Source organism: Sminthopsis crassicaudata, chromosome 3 (assembly GCF_048593235.1).
Source record: "Sminthopsis crassicaudata isolate SCR6 chromosome 3, ASM4859323v1, whole genome shotgun sequence".
NCBI classification, from domain to species: domain Eukaryota; kingdom Metazoa; phylum Chordata; class Mammalia; order Dasyuromorphia; family Dasyuridae; genus Sminthopsis; species Sminthopsis crassicaudata.
In genome coordinates this window covers 640,727,011-640,754,587 of record NC_133619.1, presented here as the reverse complement: position 1 = coordinate 640,754,587, position 27,577 = coordinate 640,727,011, and the positions used below count along the sequence as shown (strand labels likewise).

The window sequence follows — 27,577 nt, the reverse complement described above, 5'->3', positions numbered from 1 at the left end:
TAGAGTGCAAATGAAAAGGTCCTAGGACAGAGCTTTGAGAGATACCCACAATGATCTGGATGAAAAAGCAGAGGTCAGATAGATAGAAAGAGAACCAGGAGATAAATGTCACAAAAGAACTAAAAAGCAGACTATTCGGGGAGAGAACATGTTTTTCCTTCATGTAAAAGGAAAATTTAGGTACTGCTAAATCCTCGTCTGGTGTGATTAAGCCCAAGAAAGGAGTAATCCTAAACCATCATAACCCACATCATAAACCATCTGCCACAAAGGAAATAACCCTTGAATTTATCCGTTCCTTTACATTCCCTATAAATGAAGAGGTTCTGTATCTATAGCAGAAGCCCTTCCATTTCACCGTTACTAGTAGAAATAACGCTTAAAGAGAATCACATCCTATTTCTTAAAAGCCTTACAAGTAGAGAATATTCACAATATGCTGCTTTCCTATGTCGGATGCACTCTGGCTCACATCCCCAGTTCCTGCTCACATTTGCAGGTCAGATTCCCAAAGTTACTCCTCTTCTCATGGCTCTAGGAGGTAACCCTGAGGGATTGGTTGTATGTCTGGTATTCATGAGCCCCCATTGGTGAGCTTCCCATTTTCAGTTCATCAATTAAATTCCATTAGCTATTTTAGAAAAAGGATTTACTGAGAAGGTATAATATGGACAGTTCCTATGTTTTTTAATCCTCCTACCTCAGACCCTCAAAATAACAAAGCTTACAAAAGATGAGAATGATCAGTGTTGGAAGGTTTATGGGAAGGTAAGTATATTAATGTGTTGTTGGTAGAACTGTCAATTACTACAACCATTGGGGAGGACTTGCATTATATAAATAAGGTGAATATAAAATTTCCATACCTTTTTTTTTTCCCCCTGAGGCTGGGGTTAAGTGACTTGCCCAGGGTCACACAGCTAGGAAGTGTTAAGTGTCTGAGACCAGATTTGAACTCTGATCCTCCTGAATTCAAGGCTGGTGCTCTATCCACTGCACCACTTAGATGCCCCATTTCCATACCTTTTAACCCAGAAATTCCACTATCAGGAATTCTTTTTATGATACCAAATAACTGGAAGAAAAGTAGATGCCCATCAATCAGAGAAGGACTAAAAAAAAAATTGTCCTACGTGAATATAATGGATTATTACTTTGCTATAAGAAATAAAAATATTATAAATAAAGAGGAACGTGGAAAGGTCCACATAAACAGATGTAGAGTGAAATGAGCAGAGAGAAGAAAATCATATATAAAATGACTAGAACCATGTAAGTAGAAAGAATACACACACATACACACACACACACACAATCAAAAGTAAATATAACCAAATTATAAGGAACATGAATGATTCCAAAGAAGAGCTATGAGAAGATACTGATACCCCATCCCTTTGTAGAGATGGGAGGTCCAAAAGTATACTTCATTACATATATTTTTAGACTTTTTAATCCATTCATCAGCTATACGAATTTTTTTCTCTTCCTTTTTTTTAATCTTTAAGAATTTCATTTGCTAAATGAGGAAATATATTTAGAAGAATTGCACATATTGAACCTATATTGGTGATAAATAGGGGAGAGAGAAAAATTTGGAACTCGAGATTTTGCAAGGGTGAATGCTGAAAAATACCATTGCATATATTTTGAAAATAAAAAGCTTTTATTAAAAAAATGAAAGTGGGAAAAAATGTTGTTTGTTAAATGAAATGACTCTTGAAAGAGGCACAGGAAGAGAGACTAGTGGAAAATATAATCAACATCAATAAAAACATTTTTAAAATTTATTTTAATTTTTAAAATCTGATCATTTTTAATCCTCTGAAACCATGGGTGTACTTCCTCCTCCCATGTCCTAGGGAGAAAGAGTTCAAACTTAAAGGATGTCTAAGAGCCAAAAGGTAAATTCACAATTCTAATGACTGGAAGTCTTTTTCTCTTTGTTGAGAACTCATGGAGTTTTCCTTAGATGTCATATTCTCCTGGGCTCCAAGCTTCAGTGCCCTTTTGGATCCCAGAGCCAAGATCTTTTCTTTATCGGAGATATCACTCCCTGAAGCTGCTTCTCAACAGTGTCTAATTTGCCATTGGTTTCTCTCTCAAATGTTGTTAGCTGCTCGAGGACACTGCTAGCTCCACTGCTCCAGGTACCAATGGGATCTCCAGAACTTCTATCCTTTTGGAGTTCACGTCATAACTAGTCATTGCATTTCATTGTTTGCTGTGCCCTTTCTTTGGGAGACCTTCTGTTCCAGAAGGCATGTCTCCCATTCGTCTGATTTTTCTAGTAACAGTGGAGAAAGCTGGTGGGGGAAAGGGATTCAAAGAAAGATAAAAGTAGAGGGAGGGGGACAGAGAAAAATGGAAACCAATTCTTTTCCCTGAAAAACTAATTCACTCTGCCTGCCATGGTAGGACAGATTCATGTCATTGAGAAACATCGTAACAGTTAAGTCCAAAAAATATAAATGTATTTATATATCCCTACCTCATCCCATAATAAATTGTAACAAGATCATAGACTGAAACATAAAAATAGCTATAAGAAGAAATAGAATAATGTTCCTCCCAAGTATGGAGAGCAAATGAAAACTCGACAGATTTTGTGGCTTTTTCCACCTCTTCCCCAACTGCCTTTTCCCAATGGAGCTTGCCTGCCCTAAAGCTGGACAGCTCCTCCCATTTGTTGAATTGCTGCCTGCAGACCCTATTTAAAGAAATATCAGAACCAGTCTGACTTCCACCTGGCTTTCTATTCCTGTCTTTCCATCTTGCTCCCACCTATTCTCCTCTTTTCTGCTTCATTTTATGTGTATCTTCACCTATTAGAATTTAAACCCCTAGACACAAAACAAGTATTTAATAAGGATTTACTATGGGGCACCTAGGTGGCGCAGTGGACAGAGCACCAGCCTTGAATTCAGGAGGACCCGAGTTCAATTCTGGTCTCAGACACTTAACGCTTCCTAGCTGTGTGACCCTGGGCAAGTCACTTAACCCCAGTCTCAGGGGGGAAAAAAAAAAAAAGCGCATTTACTATGTGCCAGGCACTATGCTAAGCACTATTGCTAATACAAGCTAAAATATTAATAGCCCCTGCCCTCAAGAAGCTTACATTCTAATAGGGAAAAGCAACACATAAAAGGGAGCTGAAAAGGGGAAGAAGGACATAATATAATATTCCTTGCACATCATGACTTTATCACAATTGCAAGATTTGAGATGTGTGTGTGTGTGTGTGAGAGAGAGAGAGAGAGAGAGAGAGAGAGAGAGAGAGAGAGAGAGAGAGAGAGAGAGAGAGAGAGACAGAGACAGAATTATTTTCTCTTTTTGACTCTTTCACCCAACCTTGGAATCAGGCTGCTTAGACAAGCAGTGGTGAGAGAACAAAGGACAATACTGGTCAAGCTTTTTGAATTCAGGAACTGTCTCTTTTTAGTGCCTGGGGCGCTGGAAACCCTCAATAATTGCTTTTTTTTTATTCATTTCATTCACTCTCTCCATTACCTCCTCAGCTCCACCAGCACTCCCCTGAAGGAGCTGTCCAAACTCCCATACTGAAGCCTAAAAAGCTTCCCAAAGTCTTGTGGCACATCCCATTTTTTCTCTTCCTTCCTGGAGTTTGGACGGAAAGTCCAACAAATCTTGGAGCTGATTACACAAGCCAATCTCAGACAATCAGAGTAGATCCTGAATCTCACAGCACAGAAAATAAAATAGCAAGAAGAGATGTCCCTTACAGAATCAGGATGTGCATTAAGCTCCCATCCCTGTCCAACCAGCATCTAATTATAAGCCTAAAAGAAAATCTCAAGTACTCACAGCTTTGGGGGATGGAGAAAGGAAGAGGAGAGGGAAAGCAACTAGAATGCAGAATAAAGAAATAACACTAGCTTGATGGAGTTTTGTATTATCACAGGAAAGATTATGTCTTGGTTTTTACCCAAAAAAAATTGGAAAGAAGAGATTTTTTTTTATTTACCCCATGGATAGGACTTTACATTTACTCCTGGTCTAGTGAATAATCCTGCATTTGAAGTCAGGGATCCCTGGGTTAAAATCACACACCCACTAGGTTTGACTCTAGGCAAGTCAGTCTCTTCTGGATCTCAGTTTTCCCCCTTCATAAAATGGGAGGGTTAGACTTGACTTCTGGGTCTCTTCTAATTCTAAGTCAAAGATTAGAGCTCTTCACAAGCTCTTGGCAGCTTTCCAATCATCTTACACTTTGCTTCTCTATGGATGCTGTGGCCCAACAATTCTGGCATCCTGATGTTCAAACAGGACAGCCCGCTCCCAGTTCTGTGCCAATTTAGGGGCTGGATCACATGTCTGGAACCGTGTAGCCCCAGGCCTGACACAGAGTAAGCTCTTTTTTTTAAATTAAAGCTTTTTTAAAAATTTTCATAACATATGCATGGATAATTCTTCCACATTAACCCTTGCAAAACCTTGTACTCCAATTTTCCCCTTTCCCCGACCCCCTCTCCTAGAGTACTCCAATATATGTTAAACATGTTAGAAATATATGTTAAATCCAATATATGCAAACAGATTTATACAATTATCGTGCCATTCAAGAGAAATCAAATCAAACTGGAAAAAATGAGAAGGAAAATAAAATGCAAACAAACAATAACAAAAAGAGTGAAAATGCTATGTTGTGAACCACACTAAGCTCTCAAGAATGCATGTTCACTAGGGGCAGCTAGGTGGTGCAGTGAGTAGAGCACCAGCCCTGAAGTCAGGAGGACCTGAGTTCAAATCTGATCTCAGACACTTAACACTTCCTAGCTGTGTGACCCTGGGCAAGTCACTTAACCCCAAGTGCCTCAGGGGAGAAAATACTTATTGACTGGCTTCAAAATACATAGAGGGCTAGGGTTGGACACAAGAAGACTCCTCCTCTTCTTCCTGAGTTAAGATCTGACCTCAGGCCCTTACTAGCTGAAGTGGGCAAAGTTTTTTAACCACTGTCTACCCTCAATTTCCTCCTTTGAAAAATGAATGCAACAAAGGCCCCAGTTGTTGTGAAGGCTAACTGAGATGTGTATATAGTCATAGAGCTTTGAAAATCTTAAATAAAAACCTAGTTTGAAAACATGCTTTTTTCACAGTTGTCACTTCCCAATAACTACACAGTTTGAAATTGTTCCATGTTGAACAAAATCTGAATTAACCACCAGGTGGCTCTCTATTCAAACTGATTGTCTTGCTCTGTCTGCCATATGAATAACTTTCCAGTTGTCTAGAAATAATTTTCTAGTTGTCAGAATGAAACCAGCTGGTCCTCCCCAACCTCAAAATGGTGTCTCGTGGCTTTTTCCTCTGGTTCCCCAGTCCTACTCCAGTCTCAAACCTAAATATTAGAATTCAAATTCTTCAGATTCAAACTAGAGATAAAAATATTCAAATTTAAAATATGTCATTTGGGGCAGCTAGGTGGTGTAGTGGATGGAGCACCAGCCGTGAATTCAGGAGGACCTGAGTTCAAATCTGGTCTCAGACACTTAACTCTTCCTAGCTGTGTGACCCTGGGCAAGTCACTTAACCCCAGTCTCAGAAAAATTAATTGATTGATTATTGGATTAATATAATTAATTATATGGATTAATGAATGAATGAATAGATAGATAGATAAATAGATAAATAAATAAATGAATGAATGAGTGAATGAATGAATTAATTGATTGATTGATTGATTAAATAAATAAATAAAATATGTCATTTGTAGTTTGACTTGCAATCCCATTCCTTATGGATATTTTAATCTTTCATGTCTTTTTTCTCAGGACCTATCAATTCAGACACTTGGTATATTACAATAGCATAGCTTTTCTTCTTTTTTTTAAATTCAATTGTATTTTTGAAAATTCTTTTGCTTTCACATTACTTTCATTTTTCAAAATACTCATCTCTTCTCCTGCTTCTCCTCTAAGAGAGGAATTAAAGAATAAAATTAAAGAGACATGGAAAGGGCACTTTAGCAAAAACTGTCAACCAAGTATAAGATTACACACAACGTTCCTTCTACAATTCTGTAATAAAGGGATTCTCTCTCCTTCGGGGAAATGTGTGGTCATTATAATCTCATGGCATTCAGTTTTGGGTTTCGTGGCTGCTCTTCCCATTGATATTGTTGCAGTAATTGTGTATATTGTTTTCTTGACTCTACTTGCTTTCCTCTGCATACGCTCTTGTAAGCAATCCTATGTGTGTCTGTTTTCTTCAGTCATATCATTTTTTATTGGACAGTAATATTCTATTATATTCAAGTGCCACCATTTGTTTAGTCCTCCCTCAATTTATAAGCATCTATTTTGTTTCCTGATCTTAACTACTATAAACGTGCCGGTATCTTGTCCATAAAACCTTTGCTTTGAACATTGATCTTATTGAGTTATATGCCTGTGAGTGGGATCTCTGACTCAAAGGGTAAATCTACTTTATTCACTTTTTAAAAATATAATTCTAATTGCTTTCCAGAATGGTTACACCAATTTACAGCCCAACCATCTTTTATAATAGAGGAGTTTACTAGACCTGTGATTTTACTGCTATAGGGAATCCCCAGAAGAGATATTCTCTGAAACCTTTTCTTAGAGACTTTCCTGAAGACCTTAAATGCCTCAGCCAGAGTCACACCATCAGTACCTGTCTAGGATAGGACTTGAAACCAGATCTTCTTAGCTTCAAGATTGATTTTCTATCCATTACATATGTGGTTCTCAAAGTGTGGTCCTGGATCCTTGGGGGCTCAAAGATTTTTTAGGGAGTTCATGAAGTCCATTATTTTCATAAGGATTTGTGGGTGGAGAACTGTTATCAATTTCATGAGCCCCATTTGGGGTTTTCTCGGTAGAGATCCTGGAATGGTTTGACCATTTCCTTCTCTAGCTCATTTTACAGATGAGGAAACTGAGGCAAAGGCTAAGCGAGTTGTCCAGTGTCAAGAAGCTAGGAAATGTCTGAGATGAGCCTCCAAGTCTGGCACTCCATCTAGTTGACATTATTTGTCTATTCAATATTTTCCCCTTTTCCCACTACATATCTGTGTGAAACCATCTTTTCTTTATTCCAACCAAAACAACATATTGTAGCAGCTTGAATGCAGAAGAAAATATGAGAATTTAGCTATCTATTATTAAGCTAAATATTAAAGAGATTTGCAAAAAAAAATCTATAAAACACTGTCACTCTTCTCACTAATGTTTGGTGTTTCTGATAACAGTTATTTTGGAAAAATAGTTGTTTTCATTAAAATGTGTTAGTCATACAACACTCCCTTTTATTTTGCTTTATTTTGTTTTGCATTCCTTTTCTGTTTTTTTTTTCTTGCTGTCTTTTCAAATAAAAAATTAAAATAAAAGAATTTGATGCAAAAAAAATGTATTAGTCATGTCAACAAGTAATGGGTTTATATGAGGCAGGTAAGTGATGGTGAATAGAGTGTCAGTCTGGAGGAAGGAAAGCCTGAGTTAAAATTTGGCCTTAGATGTGCTAGCTTAGATGTGTGAGCTTTGGCAAGTCACTTACCCCTGTTTGCCTCAGTTTCCTCATCTGTAAAGTTAACTGGAGAAAGAAATGGCAAAGCACTCCAGGATCTTTGCAAAAAGGGAAGAAGGATATTACAAAGAGTTGGACACAACTAAAAATAACCGAACAAATGAGTCTATTATTTTTAATGGATTAAATATTTTTATATTGTAACAGCTTAAATTCCTAATACTGTAAATACCAATAGACATCATCCATATAAATAAGAGCTTTTGCGGGGTATCCCCAATAATTCTTAAGAGACAAATAGATTGAAAATTGATGCATTACTCTATGCTGCTCCATAGGCAGACTAAGTGTCTTAAGGTACTAGAATAGGCTCAAATTTTTTAAAACATGAAGTTAAAATAAAATAGTCAATAGAAACTCTTTTAGTCACACCTTCTGGTCCCACACTGGCCACTTCTCTAACTTTGGGTAGACGTGTTTCCCAAACACATAGTCATCCAACTCATAAAGAGAAAGGGGGAGGAGGCTTTCACTCCTCCCCCAGCTCACAATCACTAAATTAGGGGAAGCAGAGGAAACAAAACGAAAATCAGACCCTCTGTCTCAGGGGTATGCTGACAAATATTTGACAACAGGGCAGGGGGACAGAGGGGGACATTGTGTGCAGGATGTATTTTAAAGTTTAATTTTTCTCCATCACTTTTAAAAATCTAGATAATCAACAAAATAATAAATTAAGCCCTGACCTATCTGTAACTGTTTGCTCTGAGCTGTAAATGCTCATGCTGAATATTTAACAATCAGCTCAATTTCAAGGGCTTATTCTAGCTGCCTCTAGCACACTGTGGTTGATCAACCATAGGATTCCCTAGTATCTATAGGGATTGAGCTGATTTGAGATCACAGTACTGTGGATCCCCAGCACTTAATAAATGAATAATAAATAAATGCTTATTGAGTTGGTTCAAGGGCTAGTCAGTCCTAAGATGCTTCATTCAGCTTTGCTGGTTGTTCTTGTTCTTCAACCTTCCAAAAGTCCCAGATGAAGAAAAGAGAGGAGAGGCAACTGGGCCGCGCAGAAGATAGAGCACTACCCCTGAAATCAGGAGGATCTGAGTTCAAATCCTGCCTCAGACACTTAACACTTCCTGGCTGGGTGACCCTGGGCAAGTCAATTAACCCCAATTGCCTCAGGAAAAAATAAAAAGAGAATCAGAAAGATGAGTCCAAAAGACAGTTAGCATGTTGTGTGATTCCTCCTATATAGGGCAGCGAGGTGATATAATTCAATGTCTGGAGTCAGGAAGAGAAAGTTCAAAAATGTCCTCAGATACTAGCTATGTGACCCTGAGCAAATCATTTTACTCTGTGTGCCTCAGTTTCCTTATCTGTAAAAAATAGCTTCTTTCTGTAAATGACAACAAGTCCAGACAATCTCCTTGAGACATTCGCCTAGGTTTTAAATAAGGTAAATTCACCTGGCAAGGAGACAAATTAAGCACTTACTATTACAGGCCCTGTACCAAGTACTGGAAAGAAAGAAAGAAAGAAAGAGACAGAGAGAGAGACAGAGAGAGAGACAGAGACAGAGAGAGAGAGAGAGAAAGAGATAGAGAGAGAGAGAAAGAGAGAGAGAGAAAGAAAGAAAGAGAGAGAAGGAAAGAAAGAAAGAAGAAAGAAAGAAAGAAAGAAAGAAAGAAAGAAAGAAAGAAGAAGAAAGAAAGAAAGAAAGAAAGAAAGAAAGAAAGAAAGAAAGAAAGAAAGAAAGAAAGAAAGAAAGAAAGAAAGAAAGAAAGAAAGAAAGAAAGAAAGAAAGAAGAAAGAAAGAAAGAAGAGAAAGAAAGAAAGAAGAAAGAAAGAAAGAGAGAAGAAGGAAAGAAAGAAGGAAAGAAGGATAGAAGAGAAGAAGAAGGAAAGAAGAAGAAAGAAGGAAAGAGAAGAAAGAAAGAAAGAAAGAAGAAGAAAGAAAGAAAGAAAGAAAGAAAGAAAGAAAGAAAGAAAGAAAGAAAGAAGAAAGAAAGAAAAGAAAGAAAGAAAGAAGGAAAGAAGGAAAGAAGAAGGAAAAGAAAGAAAGAATCGAAAGAAGGAAGAAGGAAAGAAGGAAAGAAGGAAAGAAGGAAAGAAGGAAAGAAGGAAAGAAGGAAAGAAAGAAGAAAGAAAGAAAGAAAGAAAGAAAGAAAGAAAGAAGGAAAGAAGGAAAGAAGGAAAGAAGGAAAGAAGGAAAGAAGGAAAGAAGGAAAGAAGGAAAGAAGGAAAGAAGGAAAGAAAGAAAGAAAGAAAGAAAGAAAGAAAGAAAGAAAGAAAGAAAGAAAGAAAGAAAGAAAGAAAGAAAGAAAGAAAAAATAAAATAAAATCCCTTCCCTCAAAGATTTTACATTCTAAGGAGGTAAGACAACAAACACATACCAGAGAGCTGAAAAGCCAAGAGTGGTTCTGGGAGATTCAAAGCTTCTTAGTGACTGGGGCATTAATAGGTTCAGTGTTATCCAAGGTCAACTGCAACACCTTGAATCTTCCTGAGTCTGAAGAACCACTTTTTTACCCTTTGCCCCCAGACTTCCAGGTATCAATGCCCAAAATTGAGTATATATTCTGTAGGTACCTGTGTAATCTACGGCTCATGCTTATTTGCATCAGGATCTAGTGAAAATATGAGTTTAACTTGGCAATGATCAATCATTTCATTAATTATGCATAAGCACATCCAACCAGAGGCCAGAAAGCATCTACCATGTTTAAAGTGTTATGGGGAAATTATTATTATTTGCTGAGGCAATTAGGGTTAAGTGACTTGCCCAGGGTCACATGTCAGGAAGTGTGTGAGACCAGATTTGAACTCGGGTCCTCCTGACTTCAGGGCTGGTGGCTCTATCCACTGCACCACCTTTTTAAGTGTACAAAATCCCAGGAAAGAACTATTAGGCTGAGGTACAAACTTTCACTGCTCAAGGAAATGTTGGTCTTTCCAGGTTCTTTCCATTCTCAAGGACACAGCCTGAATACTTTAATTCCATACTATGGACATAAGAATTTTAAATCCGGAACAAAAATCTCAGTGAAGTCAACTGGTATCATTTTTATGGTGTTTGGGTAGTTTTCAGTTACGTCCCACTCTGACTCCATTTGTGGTTTTCTTGGCAGAGATCTACATCTCTCTCACTCATTTCTCTCCTGAGGTCCAGTTCAGCATCACCAAACATCTCTTGCACATCTCTCCTTACAAGTCTCATCTTGAGTTTTTTGAGTCGTTTCAGTCATATCCAACTCTTTGTGATCCCATTGGGGATTTTCTTGGCAGAGATACTAGAATGCTTTGCCACTTCCTTCTCCGGCTTATTTTACAGAGGAGGAAACTGAGGCACAGAGGGTGAAGTCGTTTGCCCAGAATCACACAGCTAGGTATGTCTGAGGCTGTATCCGAACTCATCCGACTTCAGGCCCAGTGCTCATGCACTACAGTACCACTTAGCTCCCCTTCTGCCTAGTTTACTCGGCATTAATTCATCTAAGACTTCCCAGTTTTTTTTTCTGAACTCAATCTCATCACCATTTCTTAAAGCCCAATAATATTCCATCCCATTTATACGCCACAACTTGCTCAGCCATGGTCATACTCCCAGATTCCAATTCTTTGCCACCTCAAAAACAAACAAATAAAAAAAAAAAAAAACTGTAGGTTATTTCTGTATATCCTTATAGTTTGTTTTGCTTAGGGCTTATCTTTTTAAAAAATTTACCCTCTTATTCCTCTTCCCTTCTTGCCTTTCCCTATTTCCCTGTTGAATAAAATTGCATTTCTGTTTCCAATTATATTTCTCTCTTTTTAGACTAGTTTGGATGAAAATGAGGATGGAATTAGCTGCTCCCCCCATCTCCTCCTCCTTGTTTGTATAGATGTCTCTTTGTGGACCATAATTATGAGATAATTTCCCCAATTTTCCTTTCCCTTCTCTCTCTGATATATTCCCCTTCCCTTCTCTTTTCCGTTCTTCTCTTAAGCTCACAAAGACATACTAGAATCACTCCCAGATCTTCTAATTACATTTCCTCGATAATGATCAGATTCGGAAAGGACACACGTATCACCTCCCCATATCTGAATCTAAGTTTTTATAGAGCTAAGGCTTTGTCATGAGAAATGCTTGGAACTTCTCTTTTTTCATTAAAGGGCTACTTTATACCCTCTGCTGGGGTAAATCACTCAAGGCTACAAGCACATATCCTTTGCGTTAGAATATCAGAGGCCATCTTTCTATCGCTGTCATCTAAACCAGATAGGATCCTGATTTTCTGTAAGTACTAGAATTCTTTCTGCCATTTTTATTTATTTTGTTTTTTAATTTATTTCTTAGCTTTTCTGTCTTCACATGCTGGCATTCCTGCTCCCTTCAACTTTCACCTGAAGTTCAACTGGCTCCAAGAAGCCTCTCCCATCCCTCTTAATCTTAATGCTTCCCTCCGAGAGCCTCCAGTTTAGCCTGTTGATCTCTTGTCCGAATACGGCTGTTTTTATGTTGTCTCCCACATTAGAGCGGACACATAGAGTGCGGGGACTAGTTTTTGGTTATTTGTTTTCTTTATATCCCAGCAGTGCCTGACGCAGTAAGCACTTAATACTTGGTGATTTAACATTTATGTAGCTCTTGAGCATTCAAATTTTATGATGTTGTTGCTATTGTTCAGTCATTTCTGTCCTGTCCCACTCCTCTGGGGTTTTCTTGACGAAGCTAACCGTGGCTTACCATTGGCTTCTCCAGCTCATTTGACAGAGGAGGAAACTGAGGCAAACAGGTCAAGTGACTTGCTCAGGGTCCCACAGTCATTGTCTGAGGCTGGGTTTGGATTCAGGTTTTCTCTCCTGCTCTCAGGTACTCTATCCACGATGCCCCCGAGAGCCCTTTATCATGTCTGTTATCTTAGCCAACACTTGTGATGGCCCTTTGAGACAGTAGATGTGATAGGGAGTTTTGTTTTTTTGGTTTGTTTTTTTCCATTTTGCCGATGAACTGATTTTAAATGAGGAAGCTACTTGTTCCAACAGGCAGGTCAATTAAGAGTGGAGATAGTGAGTCTCTTCTCAGTTCAAGGCTGTGTCCAGTAGCCCAAGCTGACCCATGAATTCGGTTCTTTGCAGGAAAATAAGCATCTCCACAGGAAATGGCATGACATAGCAAGGACAGGACCATGGGGTCCGAGTTCCTCTTTCTGTCCCTTTATCAGATCTGAGCCTGCCCTGCCTGTGTTCACATGTCTCTGCGGCGGCAGCAGCAAAGTCTTCAGGAGACCTCAGCGATCGCTTCAGGGTGAGCGGGGGCCCTGGGAATTCTGGGGAGAGGGCGGCGGGATGCTCCGGGTGCCAGCCAGGGGCACAGGTGAGAAGGGAGAGGCAGGGAGAACATGGCAGCGGGGGCTCCAGGAGATCTGGATGCGCAGGCTTTGGTCACAGGACTGGGAGGTGAGGGCTCCCACGTCTCCAGGCTCTTTCCAGGGCTCCATTCCATCCCTGGGAAGGAGACTGCTCTCTCTAAGGTCAGTGGCTTACATGTGAGCAGAAAGCCTCCCAAAAGTCCAGAACAAAGTGCAACCTCAAGTTAATTTGGACCCAGAAAGGAAAAGCCCTCATTTTAGTATCTATCTAATTTTTTCTATAAAACACAATATAAACGTAGATGACAATTACTGACCACACACGTGCAGACTCCCTTTAAACGACAACACGAGGGCCACGGGTTTGCTTTCAGGCTTCGGGCGCAGACTCGACGTGGGGAGAACTGTCAGAGGGCTCGTGAGATCTGCCTTCCAGCACTGGGAGGACGGTCACACCGAACCTGACTGGGTTTGGGCTCAGTCCCCGGGAGCGGGGAGTGGTGCAACTCTTCAGGCAAGATGGCATCACTCGGAAGCCGTAACCAAATGGGGGCTCTCGCTTTTTCTTTGGGGTCCAATTCCACATGACTTTGCCATGTCTGTTTCCAGATTTTCTTTCAATCTTTAAAACTGTCTCGATCTTTGGGTTTTCTGTTATAGAACGTGCATCACTTCCGCCGGCAATAAACGCAGGTCGGCCGACGACAAGTGAACCAAAACTAGCATGGAGCCCACGTCCCCTCCTCCAGCCAATGCCTCGGCGCTCCCTTCGGACCCCTCGGCGGGGGCCAGGTTTGCCCTCCACATGCTGTTCCTGGGCCTTCTTGCAGCGATCTCCGTCCTGGGTGTGGTGGGCAACGGGTTGGTCATCTGGGTGACGGGCTTCCGCATGCCCCAGAACATCACCAAGGTCTGGTTCCTGCACCTGGCTGTGGCCGACTTCACCTTCAGCGCCTCGCTGCCCATTAACATAGCTTCTCTGGCCTCGGGCCACTGGCCTTTCGGGTGGGCGCTCTGCAAGCTCTATCACGCCTTCAGCATGCTTACCATGTTCGCCAGCGTCTTCCTGCTGACCCTGGTCTCCTTAGACCGCTGCGTCTGCATCCTGCAGCCTTTGTGGGCCCGGCAGCAGCGCACGCCCGGCCGGCTGGCCCTCATGGCCATTGGGGCCTGGGGCCTGGCCACAGGCTTCTCCAGCCCCTACCTGGTGTACCGGCAGACCTTCACGCAGCCCGGGACCGGGATCACGTACTGTTACAACAACTACAATCCGTGGGCCAAGGGCGTGGGGGTCCGGGGCCAGATCGAGCGGGCGATCAGGAGGTACAAGGCTCAGGCGGCCGTCAATTTTGTGGCCGGCTTCGCGGGGCCGCTCCTCGTCATCTGCGGCTGCTCGGGCCTCAGCGTGGCCAGACTCGGGGCCCGGAGGCAGTCCCTGAGGTCCCACCGGCCCTTCCAGGTCCTCACGGCCGTGGCCACGGCCTTCTTCTGCTGCTGGTTCCCGCTGCACCTGGTGACCGTCCTGGAGCTAGTGGGCAACCTGGCCGACCGGGAGCACGAGTGGCTGAAGGACCTGGCCATGCCCGCCCTGGTCCTGGCCAGCGCCAGCAGCTGCCTCAACCCGCTCCTCTACTCGTGGGTCGGGCAGAACTTTCGCCGGCACCTGCCCTGCTCCGTGACCGGTGCCCTGAAGCAGGCCCTGGAGGAGAACTCCAAAGGCTGCGGCAACTCGGGCCCCGGGGCCCTGGAACTCCGGGAGAGCCGGTGCCCAAGAGCGGGGCCTTCGGGCCTGCAGCCCTAACGCCCCACAGCCTTCCTCGGCCTCCTCCCCGGGAGACCCCAAGTCGTGCCCGACTCTCCAAGGGCGGAGGCCGCCCAAGCTGAGGCCGAAGGGAGCACCGGGGCCCACGACAGACCGGGGGGGCTGGGAGCGGGGGCTGGGATCCCTGCTCACGAGTACTGTTGGAGTTAGGGAGAAGCGCTGGGGGAGCAGGGGGATAGGCGGGGCTGCACGGGCAAGGGCATGGAGTCACAAGATCCGAGTTCAAATCCAAGCCTGTCAGCAGTTTGTCTGTTTCCTCATCTGTAAAATGGCCAGTATCCGCGTGCCGGACTGCGGATCTCAAGCTAGAGAGGCTCTAATCCAACCCTTTCAAGCCCACTGAGGCTGAACCAGGGCAAGGGACCCAAGGACACACCGCTGGGACTGAACCCAAGCCCTCGGGCCGCCTGGGACCTTCCGTCCCCACTTCCTAGGGGAGCCCTGGGCAGAGACAGGCCGGGCCAGGGAAGGGGAGCCCGGCACCCCGCAGTCCCTGGTGCCTGCCCTGGCTCTGCCCCCTGGCTCCGCCTCCTTTCTCGGGGGGGTGGAGGGGGGCAGGGACAGTCACGGGGGAGCTGCCCCTTTCCTCTAAAGCAGAAGAGGCAATCCACACCGTAGCCCACTTGGGCGGCCATCTCCTCCCGGTAAGAGGGGAATGCCGGGCGGCTTCTCTAGCAGACTTCCTGCCCGTGAAAAGCAGCTTCACCTGAGGGGTCAGAGCTAGGTGGCAGGAAGTCCGAGGTCTCAGCTGGGCCACCCGACAGGTCACTGCACTTGTCTGCCTCAGTTTCCTCATCTGTAAGATGAGCTAGAGAAGCGTCTCTGCCAAGGAAACCCCAAAGGGGGCGAGAGTTGGGCCTGGGTTCCCAGGGCTCAGCCTGAGAACTTTCCTTCATTCTTCACCCATTCCTCTGGGGGCGATGACCTTCCAGTTTGCCCCCAATTCAACTCCCCTGGAGCCACAAGGAGACAGGGAACGGAGGGAGGTCCCCCAGGGGAGGTCCCCCCCAGGAGGCCACGGGGCGGTGGACCCTAACTGCCTCTAAAGAAGAGGAAAAATCAAACAGGAAGGTCCTTTATCAGCCTGCCCCCCTCCCCCCCGCACAAGTGACACAAGCCCAAGTATTTCCATCCATTTATTTCTCCGTGAAAAGAAAAAAGGAACAAAATTAAAACCACACAGTTGACACGATAAACCACCCACAGTGGGGGCGGAGGGGAGAGCCGGAGGAGGAGGAGAGGGGCCGGGGAAGGGGGTCCCTCTGCAGGAGCAGGGGCCGGGGACCTGGGTGACCCCTTTCCTGCCCTGTCGCTCCTAGCCTGCAGGCAGGCAGGCCGGCCACTCCACTCCTGCAGGCCGCTCTGTCCGTCCCCCCAGGGCCCCTAGCCTGGTGCAGCCCTCCGCCCCTGGGAGAGCAGGGAGGAAGGAGGGGAGCCGTGCTGGAGAGAGGGGGGGGAGCCAGGGGTCAGACCATGCACTGGGAGTCAGAGCTAACGGTGCCCCCCGCCGCCCAGGGAGGGGGGCAGAAACACCAGCTCCTTCCTCTTCCACCATCAGGCCAAAGACAGAACTGGGGAGACAAGAGGAGAGAAGGAGGGACACCTTTAGTGAACCTAAGTGGTGGCGAGCTGCCCCCCAAACCCCCCTGCAGCCCCACCCCCACCTCCCCCAGATTCAGCCCCGCCCCTGGCATACCACTGAGCGCCTCCTGAGCGAAGTACTTGACGTCCACATCTTGATCCTGGGTCAGCTTCTCCAAGATGGGCTTGACCTCGCTCTGGAGTGTGCTGGTGGGACAGAAGAGAGAAGGAGGAGGCCTCAGTGGACCCCAGGGCTAGAACAGGGGGCTGAAAGAGAGGCCTGAGGGGGAGGGGCACACACAGGTCATGGGTCACAGGGGGCTGCAGAGGCGGTGCAAGGAAGTCAGAGACCAACATCTGGGAGGCCGGGGAGAAGACACAGGGCAGCAGAAACACTTGGGGGTGGGGGATGGGGGGGGGGCAGGATGTGAGCAGCTGGGAGGGAGGCCATCAGCCTCCATGAGTGGAGGTCAAGGGCATAGACCCGGTTCTCCCGAGTCTCCCGGCCTGCTCACCTGTTGTCCAGGATGGGCCCGATCTTCTGCAGGGACTTGGCCACGTTGAAGCGGACGTTGGCCACGGGATCGCCCGCCATGCGCAAGACTGTGGGTAGCATGTGTTTGGTGGTGATGTCCTGCCCACAGACCTCAGATAACACCTGGGGAGAGGAGAGGCCCTCGTCTCTTCCGGGCCCGACCGCCACGACCCCAACGTGAGCCTCCAACGATGCCCCCTCCCCCCCCGCCCAGAGCCCGCCACGTGAGGCTGAGGGTTCTCACATTGATACAGAAGAGCGTGGTCATCCGATGCAGATAGTTGGGGTCTCCAGACATGGCCAGGACCTTGGGGATGATGGTGACATGGGCCCAGTCCTTCCCAAACTTCTCCACCAGCTTCTTGAGGTTGCTCGTGGCTGCCTCACGAATGGCATAGACTGGAAGGGAGAGGAGGAAGAAGGTACCACGGGTCTGTGCTCAGAGCCGGACGAAGATCCACAGAAACCCAGCGGCCCCTCAGAACCTCACCAAGGGGGTGAAGGGGGAGAGCAGACTGAGGGGACAATCAGCATTACCCACATCCCCTTTCACGTGGCACGCTCAGGAGGGCGGCAGCCACCACCCGGGGAGGAAGGCAAACCCCAGAAGGGAGCAGTGTGGCTTGTCCAAGAGCACCCCGACTCCCCAGCCCCCCCTTTCGCAGCTCTCTGGGTGGCGGCGGCCTGGGGCATGTCAGCCCCTCCTTCACCTTTCCAAATCAAGAGCATCCCGTGCCCACGCCCTCCCACGGGACTCTTCCGAAATGGGCTTTTCTTCCCTTCTTCCCTCCCTTCCTTCCACAAAGCTAAAAGCAGAAGCCGGGTCGGGGTGGGGCTAGTCACTGGCCAGGACGAGAGGGGGAAGTCCCTGAGCCAGTGCAAGGGGGTGAGGAAGTCAGAGGCGGCTCCCCACTTCCTTCAAGGCCTCCCCCAGGGCCCAGAGCCCTCTAACAGCAAGGCTGCTTAACCCAAAGCCTCGCGGGTCCCCCAAAGTCTGCGGCCCTAAAAGGTCTGGGAAATGTCACCAGCATTTAATCCTTAATGTAAAAGTAAGCAAGCAGATCCAGCTCGTTAATATGCAAATCGGCTTTCATCTTTAACAAGAAGTAAAACCACATGCTCAAAAAGAATTGTTCTAAAATGGATTTCTTTATGACTTCGGGTCAGAAAATGGGGAGTCTGTACCCTCCTTTTACACAGCTGTGGAACCCTGATTATGACAGGAAGTCCCCCTCCTCTGGCCTAGGCGGGTCAGCCACCCCAAGAGCCTTCAGGAAAGCCGGCTCTGCGCCCTCCCGGGCGCCCGCTCCTCCGGGCACTCACCGTGATCCACCAGCCAGGCCATGCACAAGGAGTTCAGTTTCTCATCAAAGAACTCCACGCCCTGAGGGAGAGAGGAAGAGGATCAGAGAACCACCGGGAACCTCGGGCACCAGCGCCAGGGGCCTGGCAGAGGACTGGGGACCCTACAGACAATGGCGGGCTTGGATTCTGATGGCCTTTCTGGGAACTAGATGGAAGGGGCTGGAGAAGTCCTTTGGGAACATGGAGATCAGGGAGAAACCATCCAAGGACCCACTTGGCCAAGCTGCCCGAAGCGGCCCGGGTGTCCGGGTCTGGACTTGACTTCCCCAGGGCTCCTCTCCTATTCTAAACTGGGACCCTCGGCTCTGCCCCACCTCTGTCCTCGTCAGTTCCATTTTAAAGAAGAGGAGATGGAGGTTCTGGGCGATGACAAGACTTGCCCAAAGTCCTGGACCGGCCTGGGCTCCCCCGGCCATTCTCTGGCCAGTCTCAGGTCAGTGTCCAAGGCCTCTCCTCTACCCAAAAGGCCTTCGGGACCTGCTAATTCAGGTGACATCAGGACTTATTTGCGTCCATTCTTGAGAATTGCAGACAAGCCTGGTGCTGTGGCCTCCTGCCACTAGGGTGGGGGCCCGGGTCAGACAGCTCGGGGCCCATGGCCGCCCCCACCCCAGCAGGCCCACGGGCACAGCCACGAGGTGCAGAGCCTCCCCAGGGGCTGGGCTCCCATCCTGGGTCAGCCTCCTCGTCTTCCTCCTCAGCAGGATGACCCAGCATGCCCGTCACTGCCACGCTGCCAGCTCTGGAGCCAGGCTAGCTCCAACCAGCTGGCAGGTCCTTCCTGGGCGCACTCTGCATGCTTTGCCCAAGGCTGGACGCCATGGTCCCCATAGTAGGGAGCCCCAATGCTGGGACGCGTCTCTACCCTCAGACGGGGGCTCCAGAGGCCTCAGTACATCTCCTCCTCGGTCCCCCCTTGAGAACCTTCCCCAGTGCAGGTGGGCGGCCCCCCCTCCCACTCACCAGCTGCCCAGCTAGCAAGGGCATGTATTCAATGATGGCCAGCCGCACCCGCCACTTGGCGTCCTCTGCCAGCTCCACGATGGCGGGGAGCAGGGACTGCGACAGCTGCCGGATCCCGATTACCTCATTCACGCAGTCCAGGTTGGAGATGATGTTCAGCCGCACCTCGGGGCACTGAGGGGAGACCAGTGTGTGAGGGGGGAAGGCTCAGGGGCAACAGACAACCCTCAGTGCCACCGTGTCCAAACGCCACGGCTGCGGCCTCGGCCCCTTCCTGCTCCCCGTCCCTAAACTCATCTCCAAACCGAGTCAGATGGAGGGGCTCCCTTGAATCAGCCCACCCCGACCCTGACACCCACCTACACAGGCACCCTATCCCTGGCTTTCCCTGTGGATGCGCTCCCACAGCAGGACGTGACCGCCGGGAAATGATCTTGAGGTTCCTGAGCCAGGCCAGCGTGGGCCCCGGCACACTCACCTCATCCTTGAGCTGGGCCAGGAAGAGGGGGAGCAGATGCTCGATAGTGTTGTCTTTGCCCAGGATGGGCGAGAGGCCCATGATGACGGAGGCCAGGGCCGACTTCACATGTTGGTTGGCATCTGACACCAGCTCCTGGGGTGGGGAAGGGAAGCAGACAAACGGGTCAAGGACCCAGCCCTGGAGGGGTCCGCCGGCCTCCGCTGCCCGTGGAACCTCTGGGTCCCTTCATTCCCAGCCGCCCCACCCCTCGGGAGGAATGGCGGGGAGCCACAGGTCCTGTTCTCCTGCTCCAAGGGTGGGGCCCCCAGATTTCAGACGGGCGAGGCTGGGCTGTTGCCGGCTCCAGCTGCCGGGGCCCATTCACCTGGCCAGGCCCTAACTTAGAAACAAGCCTATCAGAAGGTGACCTAGGCAGCTGTCAGCATGGCCTCAGAGCCTCAGCATTCTCCGAGGAAACGCCCCCTGCATGGGCTCGGTCAGGCCCTCTTAAGAGCCGGGCCTAACGGGGCCTGAGCCCCCTCGAGAGCCGGGCCTAACGGGGCCTGGGCCCCCTTGAGAGCAAAGCCTAACGGGGCCTGGGGCCTGGGCCCCCTCACGAGCCCGGCCTAATGGGGCCTGGGCCCCCTCACAAGCCCGGCCTAACAGGCCCCAGGGCCCCCTCGAGAGCCGGGCCTAACGGGGCCTGGGCCCCCTCGAGAGCCGGGCCTAACGGGGCCTGGGCCCCCTCGAGAGCAAGGCCTAACGGGGCCTGGGGCCTGGGGCCTGGGCCCCCTAACGAGCCCGGCCTAACGGGGCCTGGGCCCCCTCGAGAGCAAGGCCTAACGGGGCCTGGGGCCTGGGCCCCCTAACGAGCCCGGCCTAACGGGGCCTGGGCCCCCTTGAGAGCAAGGCCTAACGGGGCCTGGGGCCTGGGCCCCCTCACGAGCCCGGCCTAATGGGGCCTGGGCCCCCTCACAAGCCCGGCCTAACAGGCCCCAGGGCCCCCTCGAGAGCCAGGCCTAACGGGGCCTGGGCCCCCTCGAGAGCCGGGCCTAACGGGGCCTGGGCCCCCTCGAGAGCAAGGCCTAACGGGCCCCAGGGCCCCTTGCGAACCTGGCCTAAGCAGCTCCCTGAGCAGGGCACAGTGGCCACTCAGTCCCACCCCAGGGCTCCAGCCCTCTTTTAGCAGTCCAGAAGCTCTTCTTGGGCCAGAAGCTCTCTCCACCACCACCAAGTGCCCGTCTGCCTCCGCCGAGCCGAGAGCCGGCACCCAGGAGGCTCACTGACTGCCAGACCCCACAGGTGGCGGGCACTCCAGGGCCTCCTGCAGAAGCTCGCCCCCCCAGGCCCAGATTGGCTCTCTGGAGCCGACCGCCTCCCCCCAGGCCCTTCTTCGGGCCCTGTGCCCTTTCGCCTGACCCTCAGTCTCCACTTGGCAAACACCCTCCCTAAGCAGGACGCCTCCGGCAGCCCTTAACGGGCCTGGCACCATTCCCTGACCACACAGAACCCCTTCCACTACATGCCCCCCCCGCCGCTGACAGCAGACTGACCCACAGGCTGCAGGGCAGGAGTTAACGTTCCCAGGGTCCGGGCCCCTTGGGCCAGTCTGCCAAGGCCTAGGCCCCTGCCAGCAGCGCACCTTTAAAGGTGAAATGAGTGACCCCAGAATTGCAAAGGAAACGAGTCCCATTAAAGTGCTGTTTCCAGGACGTGTGTCACCCACCACCTGCAGCTCTGCGAGCTCCTCTCTGCCTCAGTGTCACCCCCTGTAAGATGGAAGAGCAGGGCCTGTCCCCCCTCACAAGGCCCCGTGGCCTTCTATGGACCGAGCTGCAGGTCGTCTGGGGCTTGTTTCTGCTCTTTTTATGAGAAGGGGACATGAGGGATCCGGTCTCGCCCCTTCCGTTGCCCCGGGCGCACGGAAACGCCGTTTATCTGGGGCCGTTCAGGGCAGGCCGGGGCAGCTCGGCCTTGGTGTCGGAAGGCCCGGCTCGGGCCCTCCGAGTCCCCCAAGCGTCAGGGTGACCTAACAAAGCCCGTCTGAGCCCCTCGGACCGAGGAAGATGAGCCAGGCCTGGAGGAGATGGGGCAACACCCTCAGCCCAGCCCCCGGCGGCCATGCCCTCCACCCACCTTGATGCAGGGCAAGATCTGGGTCATGATCACGTTCTCCCGGCAGTCTGAAGAGAGGTTCTCACAGAACTCTGTGGGCAGAAAAGGAGGGAGACGCCTGAGCGTCGCCTGCCCGGTGCCCCTCCTCCCACCCCGCCCGCACCCCCACAATCCCCAGCACCAACCTTTGACCTTGTGGGAGGCTGCGGCCCTCACCTCGGCCTCACAATCTTTCATGAGGTTCTGAAAGGCTGGGACCAGGTCCGTCTTGGTGATCTCTGGGCCAACGGCCTTCTGGAGCTGCAGGGGCAGAGGGTAGTGTGAGGGGGAGGGGAGGGCAGGGAAAGGGAAGACGGGGGAGGGAAAGGGGAGAGGGGGGAGAAGAGGGGGGAGAAAAGGGGGGAGAAGAGGGGGGAGAGCGGGTGGCTCCGCTTCTCACCAGGGTGGACCAGTCCCACTAGGCCTGGCCTGGAGAACACAAAGCTGATGAGACGGGGGAGGGGATAGTCAGGGTGGGGGGGGGGGAGGGGAGTTCTCAGGCAAGAAGGAGAGTTCTCAGGCCAGAAGGCCAGGCGCCGGGAGCCCCGAGCCCTCCTCCCGCACCCCTCCTCTCCGTAACTGTGGACCTTGCGAGAGGGGCGAGGTCAGGGGTGGCTGCTCGCTAAGGTGCTGGGGCCGGACCCCCCTCGCTCCCTGGGCCTCCTCCTTCTCCTCCTTAATATGTGACACAGCGTAACGTAACGTAACGTAGCAGAACGTCTATGGCACGGCATACATAGTATATATAGCACAGCACGGTATGGCCCAGTGTAACACACACACTACAGCAGAATACCAACAGGCACTTGTGCCACAATCCCCCCCACCCGGGCAGGGCCCTGCCCACCAGGACGCTCAGGGGCAGCGGGCCCAATGCTGCCCTCCCTCTGCCAAGGAAGCTGCCCGATGGCGCTGCTCAGTCCCTGTGACTCTCCTGGGAGGCAGGCTCCTTGCGGGCACAGGGCGGGCACCCCGGAGGGCTCTTTCCTTCATTCTAATACCGACAAAGCGCCCGCTCTCCCGTCACACTACAGGCCCCCGACGGCCCGTAAGGAGGGGAAGCCGAGCTGTGTCAGCCACCTCACAAGGACGACACGCGAGGAGAAGGGACGGAGAACCAAGACCCCAGGACCGGGACCCCGATCCTCGGGACAGAACTTTGCTGGGACGACAAACGCCAACAACAATTCGAGCTGCGGCTCACCGCGGTTCCCGCTGACAACGCCCTCTGTGCCAATCTGAGAAAGGACGGCTGGGGAATCTGTCCCTTAGTCTGGGATCTCCCCCCCACCAACTGGCTCCCACCGGCGCCACGGCGGCCAGCGAGACGCCACGTCCAGTTCTCCTAAGTGGGGGGAGGCTGCTACCACGTGACTCCGAAAAGCAGCACTGGGCTATCTGGGCCCTCCCCCTGTGTTCACCTGTCAGGGAAGGCACTGGGGTATGAAATATAACTAATTAAAATGTGCTCTTACTGGCTTGTGTTTCTCCAGTACTTGAAGATCTTCCTCCTAACAACCCCATGAGGAAGCTGAAACAATCATCCCATTTTACAAACGAGGAAACTACTCTCCAATTGATAAATGGCCAAAGGAAATGAACAGGCAGTTTTCAGATAAAGAAATCAAGGTTATCTCTAGTCATAGGAACAAAGGTTCTGATCACTACTGGTTCGGGAAATGCACATTAAGACGCCATCTCAAACCTAGCAGATTCACTAAGATGACAGAAAAGGAAAATGATAAATGGTGGAGAGGATAGGACAAAGTCGGGCCTTTAACGCACTGTTGGGAGACTGTAAACTGTTCCAGTCGTTCTGGAGAGCAACTTGGAATTACGCCAAGGGCCCACCCAAGTGTCAATCCCCTCGGATCCAGCAGCGCTGCTACCGGGTCTGTATCCCAAAGAGAAAAGGGAAAAGGACCTATTTGGGTTTTATAAATTTTTTTTTTTTAAATAACAGCTTATTATTTTCAAAATACATGCAAGGATAGTTTTCAACATTCACCCTTGCAAAAAAAATCTCCTCGTGTTCCAAATGTTTCTCCTTTCCCTCGATAGCACGTAATCCAATATAGGTGCAATTTTTTTAAAACATATTTCCACAATTATCATAGTGCACAAGAAAAATCACATCAAAAAGGGGGAAATGAGAAAGAAAAAGAAAAAAAAAGCAAGCAAACAAGAAGTGAAAACACTGTGTGGCGATCCACACGCAATTCCCACACTCTCTCTCTGGATGGGGATGACTCCCTCCATCCCAATTCTATGGGAATCGGCCTGAATCGCCTCATTGTGGAAAAGAGCCACGTCCGTCAGAGTTAATCATCACATACTAAAAGGACCTATTTATACAAAAATAGTTCCAGCAGCTCTCTTTGTGCTGGCGAAGAATTGAAAATTGAGGGATGCCCATCAATCGGGGAATGGCCGAACGAGCCGTGGAATATGATAGAGATAAAAGACTATTGTGCTGTAAGAAATGACGGGCAGATGGATTTCAGAAAACTTTGGAAAGACTTACACAAACAGACGAGAAGTGAGGGAGAACCAAGAGAACATTGTATACAGTGACAGCGACATTTGAAGATGATCGACTGTGAATGGCTTGGCTATTCTCAGCAATATAATGATCTAAGACAATTCCAAAGGCTGAATGATAAAAAGTGCTATTCATCTCCAGAGAAAGAACTGACGGAGTCTGACAGCAGATTGAAGCCTACTATTTTTCACTTTCTTTTATTTTTTCATAGGCTGATTGGGGGGTTTTTTGGTCTCCCAACATGACAAATGCAGATTACTCATCCGTAATTATCTCAGAATACATCCTCCCTTCTCCTCACTGAGAGATGGAGAGGTTCCAAAGGGAGGGAGAGAATCTGGAACTCGGTATTTAAAAAAAAACAAGTGTTAAAAATTGTCTTTATATGTCACCGGGGGAAAAGTGAAATGTTAAATAAGAAAAGATTAATCAAAAAATTGCTTTTACATGTAATTGGGAAAATATTTATACTTTTTAGAAAACAGAAAACTGATGACAAGTGGAAATAAGCACAGTGTGGTCTTATTTACATATGTATAAGTGTGTAATGTGTATGTGTGTGTATATATATATATATATATATATATATATATATGTAGATATAGATGTATAGCAGGGCAGCTAGGTGGTGCAGTGGATAGAGCACCAGCCCTGAATTCAGGAGGACCCGAGTTCAAATCTGGTCTCAGACACTTAACACTTCCTGGCTGTGTGACCCTGGGCAAGTCACTTAATCCCAGCCTCAGAAAAGAAAAAAAAAAAAAAAAAAAAAGAACAAATGTACAGCTAAAGTTATAGTGTGACTCTAGGAAAGTCACTTAACCCCAGCCTCAAAAAAAAAAAAAAAAAAAAAGATATAGATATATAGCTATAATAGCTATAGAGAGACATAGATAACATAGATACATATATTGAAGAGGGTGAAGTGGGCAGACTTGGGTCTGTGGTTCTCTTCCTCCTCTCTCCAAAGTGCCAAGGCCAGATCCGTGATGAAAGAATTAACCTACTCAAAGCTGTGATAAGAAAGGCTTTATTGGGGCCGCTAGGGGGCACAGTGGATAGAGCACCAGCCCTGAATTCAGGAGGACCCGAGTTCAAATCTGCTCTCAGACACTTAACACTTCCTAGTTGTGTGACCCTGGGCAGGTCACTTAACCCCAGCCTCAAAAAAAAAAAAGAAAGAAAGAAAGAAAGGCTTTATTGATTAGGAAAAGAACACCACAATGTCTTGGCGGGCAATATCTGCTTCTAGAGAGAAATCATATTGCAAAGAATGGGATTTTGGAGTTTCATTTTATACACAAACAGGATAACAGAACAGGATTTGTATCTGATATGACTTTTCTGCTTCCATAGGATATGGAGAAGTTTGTATGACAAAGGAGTTTCTCCAGAGACTGTGAGTCCTCTGAAGTTTGTATAAGAAAGAAATTTTTCTCTAGAGGAGGTTTTGTGGGTCATTTACGTAGTGGGCTGTCTGCTTTCCCCTCAGCATCTGTTTACAGATATCTACGCATATGTCTACACACACATGCACATACATAAACACACACATATATATCTCCATATTTGTTGCCTTTTTTAAGGAAGGGAATGCCTGGCAGAGAACAAAAGAAAACCTACAAGGAAGCAAAGAAAAGCTGGGCAGTTTTGAAATGAGTAGGAGGCAGCTAGGGAGCGCAGTGGATAGAGCACCAGCCCTGAATTCAGGAGAACCCGAGTTCGAATCTGGTCTCAGACACTTTACACTTCCTAGCTGTGTGACCCTGGGCAAGTCACTTCACCCCAGTCTTAGGAAAAAGAAGAAAAGAAAAAAGAAAACAATGGGTATTATTTATTATATAGGTTTTCTTGAAACAGAGTTTTATTATTCTATTCTGAATCCTCCTTTAAGTTCTGCTAGGTACGTGGCAATTTTTTTTTCTTTTCTTATGTAAGTTTAAGGTGAATTAAAAAATATTTTTTTTAATAAAAAATAGAAGCCTGAGATTCAAGGAGTTCAAGTGATTCACCCAGCCTGACCCAGCTACGGAGAGATGGAGAAGCACCCCAGTCAAAGAACTGGCCTTGAGAGTAGAAGATCTGCATTCAAGGTCCACCTCGGATAAACAATAGGGCATGACTCTAGGTAAGTCACAATCTTTCCAGACTAGAGATGTCAAAGGCCAAACCAATTGAGAAATAAAATATAATAATACACAAAGAACAGCGCATTTTAGGACTAAGTGGATATCTGGCCCACAGGGGTTCTCACGTATGACTTCCTGTTGTTCAACATGTTCAACGCCTCTCCATGCGCCCACCTGGGGTTTCCTTGGCAGGGATGCTGCCATGGATGGCCACTTCCTTCTCCAGCTCATTTTCCAGATAGGGAAACTGAGTCAGAGAGGGTGTAGTGACCTGCCCAGGGTCACGCAGCAGGAAGTGTCTGAGGCTGGATCTGAATGCAGGAGGACCATGCTCTGAGCACCACGTGCCCATGCGGGATTAGTGGCTCCCCATTTCTTTCTCTTGCTCTCAGATGACTCAAGTTACAATTGCAAGGAAGCTGCTTCTCTGCACTGGTTCCACTCTAACCCTGCCTTTCTCCTGCCCAGCTCGGAGGTGTCAGCGCCCAAACTGGAACCCAGGGCACTGAATTCAAGGTCGAGGTCCTTTTGATTGTGAGTCCCCCCACCCCCCCGAAAGGGCTGGCAGGGAGGTTAGCAGAAGCTTTGCTTTCTGCCCAGCACCGCAGACCTAGCGAGGGCTGACTGCAGGTGCCGATCCTTGCCTTACTTAATTATTCCGGTACATGCTGTGACACGCAAATACTTCCCTGCTTGCTGGGGACGTGGATGACCTAGCAGTCACTCCAGAGAAGGGTGTGGAACCACATAAAAGTGGGCTAGTCCCTTGGATTTTGGACTGTGCCCCAGCAGAGTCGCTAAACTGGGCATGCCCGCCAAGCCAACATCAGCACAAGGCCCACGCCCCGTGAGACCAAAGAAAGTGGAAAAGGGCCCGTGCCTACAGCCGTGTTCACAAGAACTGGAAAGTGGGGCGAAGGCTAAACAAGTTAGGGTCTGAGGGACCATGACTGTGCCCCAGGAAATTGGGAGGGGACGGCTTCAGAGAAACGTGAGGCCTCATATAGGCAGAGAGGAAGGGAGCAGGTCGAGGACTAGGTATAGAACGACCATGAGCCAAGGCGATCCCAAAAAACTCTGGATAAAAATGCCGTCCGCGTCCAGAGAGAATGACGGAGACTGAAGGTACACCACGCGCTATGCTACGCTC

At 48.5% G+C, this 27,577-nt stretch overlaps 2 protein-coding genes across 2 annotated transcripts in view; one reads left to right on the top strand and one right to left on the bottom strand.

The window, feature by feature from the left end:
* Nucleotides 1–12,741: 12,741 nt before the first annotated feature.
* Nucleotides 12,742–14,926, top strand: LOC141564508 (formyl peptide receptor-related sequence 4-like). The gene is made up of 2 exons (XM_074307062.1): nucleotides 12,742–12,812; nucleotides 13,537–14,926. Exon 2 carries the CDS (start codon nucleotides 13,601–13,603, stop codon nucleotides 14,675–14,677), a length of 1,077 nt encoding a protein of 358 aa, XP_074163163.1. The 5' UTR covers nucleotides 12,742–12,812; nucleotides 13,537–13,600; the 3' UTR covers nucleotides 14,678–14,926.
* Nucleotides 14,927–15,821: 895 nt separating this feature from the next.
* The window catches only part of PPP2R1A (protein phosphatase 2 scaffold subunit Aalpha), a 28,113-nt gene continuing 16,357 nt past the window's right edge, over nucleotides 15,822–27,577 (bottom strand). The window contains exons 7-15 of the mRNA XM_074307061.1: nucleotides 21,903–22,017; nucleotides 21,739–21,809; nucleotides 19,621–19,755; nucleotides 19,143–19,316; nucleotides 18,138–18,198; nucleotides 17,059–17,213; nucleotides 16,795–16,937; nucleotides 16,395–16,486; nucleotides 15,822–16,269 (exon numbers count right to left, since the gene is read on the bottom strand). Of these exons, the coding sequence (XP_074163162.1) occupies nucleotides 16,253–16,269; nucleotides 16,395–16,486; nucleotides 16,795–16,937; nucleotides 17,059–17,213; nucleotides 18,138–18,198; nucleotides 19,143–19,316; nucleotides 19,621–19,755; nucleotides 21,739–21,809; nucleotides 21,903–22,017 (963 nt within the window). The 3' untranslated portion in view covers nucleotides 15,822–16,252. The remainder of the gene's footprint in view (nucleotides 16,270–16,394; nucleotides 16,487–16,794; nucleotides 16,938–17,058; nucleotides 17,214–18,137; nucleotides 18,199–19,142; nucleotides 19,317–19,620; nucleotides 19,756–21,738; nucleotides 21,810–21,902; nucleotides 22,018–27,577) is intronic.

What these genes read in the sequence shown, in the direction of transcription:
- LOC141564508 (XM_074307062.1), top strand. Translation starts at nt 13,601, where the DNA reads ATGGAGCCCACGTCCCCTCCTCCAGCCAATGCCTCGGCGCTCCCTTCG.